Source organism: Odontomachus brunneus, unplaced genomic scaffold (genome assembly GCF_010583005.1).
Source record: "Odontomachus brunneus isolate Ranch 3 - 2012 unplaced genomic scaffold, Obru_v1 Obru_scaffold_103, whole genome shotgun sequence".
Lineage (NCBI taxonomy): Eukaryota > Metazoa > Arthropoda > Insecta > Hymenoptera > Formicidae > Odontomachus > Odontomachus brunneus.
In genome coordinates, this window is record NW_022639553.1 from 303927 (window position 1) to 313443 (window position 9517).

At 30.6% G+C, this 9517-nt stretch overlaps 3 protein-coding genes across 7 annotated transcripts; 2 read left to right on the forward strand and 1 right to left on the reverse strand.

Annotated features, from left to right (window-relative positions):
- The first annotated feature begins 933 nt into the window (after positions 1-933).
- On the forward strand, positions 934-3318 carry LOC116848990 (N-acetylneuraminate lyase-like). The gene is made up of 8 exons (XM_032825695.1): positions 934-1060; positions 1306-1367; positions 1775-1845; positions 2114-2259; positions 2366-2534; positions 2593-2738; positions 2830-3001; positions 3072-3318. Exons 1-8 carry the CDS (start codon positions 1055-1057, stop codon positions 3230-3232), a joined length of 933 nt encoding a protein of 310 aa, XP_032681586.1. The 5' UTR covers positions 934-1054; the 3' UTR covers positions 3233-3318.
- A 2312-nt stretch (positions 3319-5630) lies between these two features.
- On the forward strand, positions 5631-7791 carry LOC116848967 (coiled-coil domain-containing protein 58). Of its 2 annotated transcripts, none has more exons than XM_032825644.1 (2): positions 5631-5905; positions 6412-7791. In XM_032825644.1, the coding sequence occupies exons 1-2, from the start codon at positions 5816-5818 to the stop codon at positions 6796-6798; spliced, it is 477 nt and encodes a 158-aa protein (XP_032681535.1). In that variant the 5' UTR covers positions 5631-5815; the 3' UTR covers positions 6799-7791. The 2 variants fall into 2 exon arrangements, with proteins under 2 accessions (XP_032681535.1, XP_032681536.1); XM_032825645.1 differs by lacking the exon at positions 5631-5905 and adding an exon at positions 6033-6198.
- On the reverse strand, positions 6980-9468 carry LOC116848966 (UPF0389 protein GA21628-like). Of its 4 annotated transcripts, none has more exons than XM_032825641.1 (4): positions 9389-9468; positions 8134-8270; positions 7842-7935; positions 6980-7645 (listed from the first exon to the last, which is right to left on the reverse strand). In XM_032825641.1, exons 2-4 carry the CDS (start codon positions 8267-8269, stop codon positions 7456-7458), a joined length of 420 nt encoding a protein of 139 aa, XP_032681532.1. In that variant the 5' UTR covers position 8270; positions 9389-9468; the 3' UTR covers positions 6980-7455. The 4 variants fall into 4 exon arrangements, with proteins under 4 accessions (XP_032681532.1, XP_032681533.1, XP_032681534.1 ...); XM_032825642.1 differs by lacking the exon at positions 9389-9468 and adding an exon at positions 9296-9314; XM_032825643.1 differs by lacking the exon at positions 9389-9468 and adding an exon at positions 8887-9025.
- Between the last annotated feature and the right edge of the window lie 49 nt (positions 9469-9517).

Below are 9517 nucleotides of genomic sequence, written 5' to 3' on the forward strand. Positions count from 1 at the left end.
TTATTAAAGGTTCTCTAATCTAATCTAACTAGAGTCGGTACTGTAAATTTCAAGATTATGTCTACATGCATTATTCACGCTATTATTTACGCGATGTATACGCAGTATACATCGTCTTTTTTCACAATGTAAACTACGTAGAATATTGTGAAGTATATTAAAATACATAGAAAAGAATAATTAAATTATAAAACAATTGCAGCAATTGCCTCATAGTTTATAATTACTCTTTTGTTTGTTTATTTAAAATATTATTAATTATAGATGTAACGTTTAAAAAATTGTAACAAATTGCATGAAATTTCCATTTACTATACTATGAAATTACCATTTTCTATTTGTAAAAAATACTGTAGGAAACAATGTTTATGAATTTACATGAGAATTCTAAAGGTTGAATAAAAATAAAAGTTTTTCTTAGTTAACTTTTGGGCAATCCATACGCTCTTTAAACGACATTCATAGATTATTTATTGTCTGCATGGATGACATCTCATACATAGTTTACGCTTTGTTTACCGTAGACGTAGAATGTGTCATAATTTCCGCGTGAGCCAACTCTGAACCTAACCCGATCTCTGAAATGACATCTCTGAAACTACATAGAATATTTTGCAAATTTTTTACTTTGATATTCATTGAATATTGATACTTTATCTAAATAATTATGCATACATCTTGTGTGTATCTGGTATCCATTCTCGATGAGATTACACTCTATACGTAAAAGAAAATAAATGTAGAAGATGCATATAACAACGGTATAATATCAGAGTTGTCCGCAACTTTAAGGCATTCTAATTTAGCCGACAAGAACCTTCAACAGTAGACACTACCGCCTCCTGACTGACAAGCTTGTATCTGTGCAAGTAAATAAATAACTGATCACTGCCTTATCATTGATAAAACAATTCGTTACTTATTTGCTTGCATATGTGTTATCAGTGCTGGAAAACATGATTTCACTCACCGTTTGGGCGCAGTTATCTCGACGTCGCTCTTTGCGTCAACTTGTCGTGCTAGGTCGTAAGAAACGTCGCAGCTTTCAGCAACGATGTCCGTAAGTATACTAACGAACGCCCATCAGCACACTTACGAAATTCATCGCGTATAAGAAGCGAGTTTTATTTAAACTAAGAGAATCCCTTACTCATCGTGCAATTAAATCACGAGGCGTACACGATTGTGCAATTGGTGAAATACGACTTGATTTGCCGCAATATTTAAATTTAATCTACCGGAATAGTACTAGAATATTTTGTTTGTTGAAAATATTCGAGAAGTAATGTTGTTTTGTAATTACAGCGATTATCATATACGTACAGGGGTCTTATTGTCCCAGTATTTACACCCTTCACTGAGAACAGGTAATACATTGATATTCATCAACTATAAAGAAATAATTAATATTAAATCAAATTATAATAATAATTAACTTAAATCAAATATTATAATCCATTTTAATTATTGTCCCAGTATTTATACCCTTCACTGAGAACAGGTAATAAATTGATATTTATCAACTATAAAGAAATAATTAATATTAAATCAAATTATAATAATAATTAACTTAGATCAAATATTATAATCCATTTTAATTATTGTCCCAGTATTTACACCTTTCACTGAGAACAGGTAATAAATTGATATTCATCAATTATAAAGAAATAATTAATATTAAATCAAATTATAATAATAATTAACTTAGATCAAATATTATAATCCATTTTAATTAGCTAAGAGACATATTGAAGAGATTAAATCTATTTAATAGGTCTCTTAACTTGGGCATTATACCTCGATATGGAAAATACTTGGCAGAAAAAGGAGTCAAAGGTATACTTGGTAAGCAACCTTCATTATTAATATTAATTCTAATTACATAAGTAATTATATAAGTAATTACATAAGTATTTCATAAGAGTAATGTTACAGGAATTTTATATATACATATATAGACGCATTAGGAATAATATATTATATATTAACATGTTTTTACAAATTTCTGCTAATTCATTGAATAATTATTATTTCAGATAAATTGAATAAAAAGCATTATTATGTTCACTTTAAAAATAAAATAATAACTTTGTTAAATATCTTCCTGTTGTAGTGAATGGTACCAGCGGTGAAGGAATGTTACTGTCTGTTAATGAAAGAAAACTTGTTACTGAAGCCTGGGTAAAAGTGGTGAAAGAAACAGGACAGCACTTGATGATTCAAGTAGGGGGTGCTCCTCTTCCTGATGTCATTGAACTTGTAAGTATAACATACATAGCTATGAGAAAACTATAATATGTAAAATTTGTTAATTAATATTTGTGAAGACTGTGGATGAAATAACAATGAAAATAATAATTTGCAGGCAAAACATGCAGAAAGTTTGCATGTAGATGCCATCCTCTGCTTACCCGAGTTGTATTTCAAGCCCAATACTCCTGGACAACTGGTTGAATACCTAGAAATAGTTGGACAGGCAGCACCAAACACACCCTTACTCTACTATCACATTCCTATGTTCTCTGATGTTAATAGTAAGTAGTCTTTCAACCTTTAATTAGTACATAAGAATTAATACAAAATATTGTATAGTACATATGGGACAATTCCTTGACTCAATTGGCAATAAAATACCCACTTTTGTGGGTATAAAATTCACTAGTGCCAATTTAGATGAGGGTGCACAAGCACTATATGCTGATAACAAAAAATATGTAATTTTCTTTGGTAATGATAAGGTAAGAATTAGCTGAAAATTATTTAGAAATAAAACTTTGTTTTCTTTAATTTTAATCTAAAGAAAATTTATTCTCATCTGCTTTATTCTAGATAATAAACGCCGCATGTGCGTTGGGAATGGATTCTTTTATAGCTACTAGCATAAATATATTTCCAGAACTTGTAATAAATCTTGTTGCTACTGGCAAGAATGAAAATACTTGGACAGCTAGAAAGATGCAAGAAAAACTTTCAGATGCTGTAATTGCTATATCAAAATACGGTAAATGCAATATCGTTTTTATACAAATTTCTGAGACAGAAAGTATTGCCATTAACATGATTATTTGTAGGTAATTGGGTGGAGTCTATGAAAACTGCAATGGTTCTTCTTACTAATATTAATGTTGGACCACCTCGCGAACCACTTAAATGCCTTCCATCCAATATTTTAGAAAACATGAAAACAGATTTAATAAAACTAGGGTATGAACCTACAATTAAATACAATTGAGGATATTAACAGTTTCCTAACTTGTATAGCTTGTATAATTTTGTTTTTTATTACAAATTAAAAAATATATGTTATATTGCATTTTTTTTCATTGAGTCAATCAACGTTAAAACAATAATAGAACTTTGATTTTAATTGCTTGTAGTAAGTGGAATTGACGTCATTTAAGTTGTAAGATCTCCAGCTATGCAGAGTCTTTTACTACTCTATTGTCAGTTTATCATTAAATAATTATAGACAAACCCTTATCCCTAAAAACAAACGAATGGTTTTAATTAATTGATACTTAATTGATACTTTTTATTCAAATATTCTTTGACATTTTGTATATTATATGATTGCGCTAACTAATCACGAAGTGTTTTAATATGGTGAAACTATATTGAAAAACGTTTCGTTCATATTCAAGTGTTTTCTTAAATACACTTCAATTTTTAAGATATATTTATTAAAAATATACTTGTGTGTGTGTGTGCAGCTAATAGTTTACAGGTAAGTGAAAATTCAAGTATGTACGAGAAACATTTGAAACATATGACAGTGTTCTCCTAATAAAATAAGTTATCGTGAAAACCGCATTTCCGTAAGATCACGCATTCTCGAGTAATAAGCCCCAAAATTTTGTTATATGACAGACAAGTGAGAATTCAAGTGTGCGTGAGAAAAATTTGGAATGTATGACAATATTTTTCTATCAAAATAAGTTATTGCCGTGGAAACCGCATTCCACAAATATTAAACGTTTAGCGCTACGCGTCATGAAAAATTTTACCGACCGTCGGTGATGTAGAAATTTTTATTGCCGGCAGTTAAAACTTTTTAGAATTCCACATATCTGTGTGGCGTAAAGGCCCTTGCACAATGCCAAACTATAGGTAATAAAAATAAGCATAGGGGTGCCGCACACGAATTGACATAACAGTAACGTAAGACGTACCGTAAAAATGGACTAATTACAATCGAGTATTTACAAAAATGGGGACCTTAGGGTTCGACGATATTCAAAATGATTGGTCAATTCTTACGGTACGTCTTACATTACTGTTATGTCAGTTCGTATGCGGCGCCCCTTATGAAGGATTCACACCGTGTCCGATGTTCGACGTACGACATCCGATATCCAATAAGAGAACAGCTTTTTATTAGAGAATTCAATTCTCCATTAGAAAGCTGTTCTCCTATTGGATATCGTACGTTGGATATCGGACGCGGTGTGAATCCTCCATTAGGACCTTCACACACAACTTGACATAACAGTAAAGGGACGTTTACATTGGAAGTAAGCAGTAAAAAGTAGGAAGTAAGAATAAGAAATTGACCAATCATAGTTGATTATTCTTCTCACATTCGACTGTGGTTAGTCAATTTCTTACTCTTACTTCCTACTTCTTGCTATTTACTTCCAATGTAGACGTCCCTTAAGGCCCGATCTACAATAGATGGAGTAAGGAGTAGGAGTAAGAAATAAGCAGTAAGTAAACAGACCAATTACAATTGATTATTTTTGAAACGTGAGAATGGAATTGGTCAATTTGCTTACTGTTTATTTCTTACTCCTACTCCTACTCCTTACTCCATCTATTGTAGATCGGCCTAACGTAAGACGTACCGTAAGAATTGGCCAATCACGTTGAAGGGACGTCTACATTGGAAGTAAACAGTAAGAAGTAGGAAGTAAGAGTAAGAAATTGACCAACCACAGTCGAATGTGAGAAGAATAATTAACTATGATTGGTCAATTTTTTATTCTTACTTCTTACTGTTTACTTCCAATGTAGACGTCCCTTGAGAATTGTCTAATCGTAAGGTCGCCATTTTGATGAATACTCGATCGTAATTGGTCAATTCTTACGGTACGTCTTACGTTACGGCTACGGAAATTTGTGTGGAGTCCCTTAAGGGCGCCGCATACGACTATCATAAACCGGCCTTTAGCAGTCTAGTAATTATATAGAAGTCTAATGATTCCTGCACACAGGACGCGGTAATGCTTGCCGCGCGGCAGAAGTTCGCGCGACAGCCAATCAATATGCTGCTTTCCGTAATAACCTTCTAGCTCTTACGGCAAGCATTACCGCGTCCTGTGTGCAGGAGCCATAAATCTCCTGGATGTCCCAGAGAGATTTGTGCTATTGGGATATATACGTCATTGAAGGATTATAACTTCGACAAAAATGATATAATGATAAACAATGAGATGGTTCGAGAAGCATTTTAAATATTGAGGCCTTTACTTTCCAGGCGTATTAAATTCATGGCGTTAGTTCATTTACTGTTAAGATATATCAAGATTGCATTTCAAAACGTTCTTTTAGAGGAAAATTTTACTCAATACCTACAGTTCACGTTACATAACTATAGTCTCGAGTAAAATTTCCTTAAAAAGGATGTTTTGGAACGCAACCCAAATTAATTTAAGGAATAGCGACAATTCTATTTCGAACTTCATATTTTCCAATTGTAATTTTGCATTAAAATATTATTTGTATCAAAAAAGCTGTGGACATAGAAAAAATCGAATTTAAAAATATAAAAATATAATCAATCGTTTAATAAGAAAAGAATCGAATTTCGATTTATCGGATGCAACATACTCATCCCACTCGTGAGTGGCTTTTGACCTTAATGATGGCAACCGCGAATATGCAGTGTGGCGATTTTTTAGAATTTCAGGTATTTCTGAAAGTAGTTATATATAGTACTCGCGCATTTATGTACGTCGTTATATAAATATAAAAAATATATATATATTTAATATAACTTAAGTTATTTCAAGCTAACCACAAAGACATTAAAATACCGGCTAATAATTCTACCTTTTTTTATACAAAAAATATATTACAACAGAAGAAAATTGTTTAAATCTTAACGATACATAAATTATCAACGTAATTGTTTGCAAAAATCTCATCTATGTAAAGTTATACGTACACGTGCAGCTTTGTTGTGAGGTTAGGAAACTGAATGTAAGATTTGCTTTAAGGCTAACTGCTACAAAAAAAAATTATAGATATGTGTATGAACTTAAATATAACTTAATTTATAATATTATTCCTTATAAGATAAATATATGATTTTTTCGGGATCGTGATATATTTCGGGATCGTGATATACTTACCAGAAATATTAAAATTTATTAAACTAGATTAAATAGTAAAAACTTGTAATACATATTTCAGGATACATTAAAAAAAATGAGGCTGATAGATGATAAAATAATATATATGCTGAATACTACAATTCCAACTGAATCCTTCAAAGGCCAAGTGGATCCTACTATGCAGTGTAAAGACTTATTCCAGCAAATAGAATCGGAACATACTCAAAGGGAACAAGCAATCACAAAGTGTCTGGATATCACTAAGGAGAAAGTTGTGCATATGAAAAAATTAAAAGACAATGGTGACGAGAGTCCAGCTCTTATAAAAAGCTTGAGAAAAGAACAGAATAAATTGAGATTGTTACGAGCTGAACTCAATATAGAAGAAGTAGTAAGAAAACGCACAGTACAAGTCTACTATGAAAGATGCCGTGGATTTTATAAACCACCACATATGAAAGTATAAAGGCTTCCAATGAATCCAATGAACTGAGGATCATTTGGTTACATCATTGATTATTAGATTAATTGCTATATCCTTTGAATTATTTACATAAATTGTATATAGCAATTTTAGAAATATTAGATACAATTTGTTTACTCCCTAAAATGTTACATTTTGCAATGAGCATATATAGTATATAAAAATCTTTCTACGAGCGTTTATTACATTTGTGTATCATCTACAAGGAATAATGTACATGAATCATATAGATCATATGGTCGGGTCTACAATGTTGTATGTATCGCCAACAAATTGAATTATCAATAATGTACATAAATCAAGGCTCCTCACTTAAACAATGTAATTGTACAATAGATGCATGTATATACACATATACATATATAGGGAGTGTGTTTTATTATCTGGTTATTGTAAGGAAATACTATTTTATAAAACGCTCGTTATACATTACAAATACAAGCAATCAAACCAAAACATTTAATGCCTTATGAAAAATATCATAAGTAATATCATAAGTGATAGAGTAATAGTGAGATTGTTTCACATCTGCTCGCGCTTTTTAAAATTTTGTATCTTAAATAATTCTATCTTGTTTCTATGTTTCTCCATTCTCATCTCTGCCGAGTGAATGTTATGAAACTTTATAGTTTGTCATTTCTATTTATTTTTATCCTTGTCCAACATTTCCTGATACCAATCATCTCTCATTTTAGACAAATTTTCTCCTTTCTCAGCTTGTCTCTTCCCCAGTATCGCAGCAATTATGCAACCAATTATACTCATAACTATCATGTAGTTTATAGTTTTAATTCGAGCTTTACTCCTTGCAGTGAGTAAACAATCAATTCTGGAAAAAAGTGAAATTATAAGACATGAAAACATACAAAAGAAATTATATTTTTTGTAATTATCAACATTAGAATTTTTGTAATTATCAACGTTTTATTCACAAAGAAACTAGAAAATGTATACTCTTGTTTATTTTTACTTTTACATATGCAAAAGTTTCTAAATATTATAAAAATATAAAATGTAATACATACGTAACTTTTTCAGGAACTTCTGCAACGCTAGGATATCGTTTTACCCAAGCCAACACTAGTTTATCAAAATTGGTTACACGATGCATACGCGTTCCTAAAACAAGGATACATATCTGCATTTTTATTGAGAAGCTTTTTTCTTCGTCTACATATTTTTTTCTATGATAGAATTAAAAAGAGACAGATAAGCTGTAAGTTCTCTAGTATTAAATATTGGTTTTTTTGATATAAAATTAATTTTATATCAAAAATTTTAATCTATGAAAGTATTTTATGTAAAACCTCTTTATACCTAAGACATCTTCTTGATCTTTTGGAGTATTACTACTTTTTGGTGCTTGATTAGATTCTCTTGTAATACTGCTACGAGTAAACCATCTCGCTACTATACAGGATTGGCCACTACGGGCAAACTGTCTGGACAGCATCCTAAGTGAGAGGAAATAATTAAAAGTATTATTAATATGATGAATATTATATACTATATTATACTATATTATACTATATTATTATATAGTAGGATATAAAATCATTACATGGTGTTCGAAATCAATTTTTCTTTGAGAAACTTAAAACCCAAAGAAATATTTTATATTGGAAGTTAGCAAAATTTTTACAGAAATACATAAGGATACAAAGATATAAATGAAAAAATAAAACTTGTTCTTTGATTAGTCATCAAATGGTTCTTATTTTAACAACTGTCCTATTAAAATTTTATTAATAAAAATTGATACCACATACACACATATTTGCTAAAGGAGTTGTCATTAAAATATGATAAGCATCTTTGAAACATTCTATCATAATTTTTTAGCCATTTTTATGAATGTGATTGAAGTATATACACAAAGAATTGAGGTTTTATAAATAAAACAGCCTCAGCTACACAAATTTAAATCAATACATAGAAATATTACATTCACTACACTTTGTTGAGCAATCGATTTACATAAAAAAATAAATAGTTGCATATATAGTTTATAAAATAATATAGTCCATAAAATAGTATAATATAGTCACAGTACAGTATAAGCTACAGTACACCAGTTGTTACAACCAGCTGTTTGTCAAAGTTTTTAATGTCACAATGGCACGAAGCTAATCCGCTCGCTAATCCGCATTCACTAATAAACGGAAGTGATTGATTTCTGATTGTATCGCAAGTACTCGATAACAATGTGATAAGAGATTATTATATCTCTAAATCTCTTTTTCAATAATACTTTTAGGTTACACATCTGTGCGATATTAATAGAGAAGATATATGTGATGCTATAATTATTATTACGTCAATCTTTCGGTGTTTAATCAACTACGATTGATACAAAATTCACGAAAATCAGCTTCTCTCACACCAAATTGCATTTAAAGTTCGTGACACACTATCTACACAGAAATCGCTTGAAAATTGAATATAAATTGAAGTTTCGCGCAATCCAAGAGTGGCTTACGATTCGAATTATTATGAGATTATTATGACATAAAACTTTTCTGATATCGTAACGTCTTTCTTACACTGAGCAATATGCACTTTGGATAATTACTGTGCTCGCAAAGATCACCCGTAACACACTCCGTCGTGTCTGACGTGCACTGACATTGTAAACCATAGTCTGCTCCGTTCCTATATATATATATATATATATATATATATATATATATATATATATATA

What these genes read in the sequence shown, in the direction of transcription:
- LOC116848990 (XM_032825695.1), top strand. An exon ending in AGGAGTCAAAGGTATACTTG is followed by an intron (nt 1,846 to 2,113) that starts GTAAGCAACCTT and finishes TTCCTGTTGTAG; the next exon opens with TGAATGGTACCAGCGGTGAA. An exon ending in TTTTCTTTGGTAATGATAAG is followed by an intron (nt 2,739 to 2,829) that starts GTAAGAATTAGC and finishes GCTTTATTCTAG; the next exon opens with ATAATAAACGCCGCATGTGC.
- LOC116848967 (XM_032825644.1), top strand. Translation starts at nt 5,816, where the DNA reads ATGCAACATACTCATCCCACTCGTGAGTGGCTTTTGACCTTAATGATG. An exon ending in GCGATTTTTTAGAATTTCAG is followed by an intron (nt 5,906 to 6,411) that starts GTATTTCTGAAA and finishes TACATATTTCAG; the next exon opens with GATACATTAAAAAAAATGAG.
- LOC116848966 (XM_032825640.1), bottom strand. Translation starts at nt 9,454, where the DNA reads ATGGTTTACAATGTCAGTGCACGTCAGACACGACGGAGTGTGTTACGG. An exon ending in AGATCAAGAAGATGTCTTAG is followed by an intron (nt 7,936 to 8,133) that starts GTATAAAGAGGT and finishes TCCTTGTTTTAG; the next exon opens with GAACGCGTATGCATCGTGTA. An exon ending in GAAGTTCCTGAAAAAGTTAC is followed by an intron (nt 7,646 to 7,841) that starts GTATGTATTACA and finishes ACTTTTTTCCAG; the next exon opens with AATTGATTGTTTACTCACTG.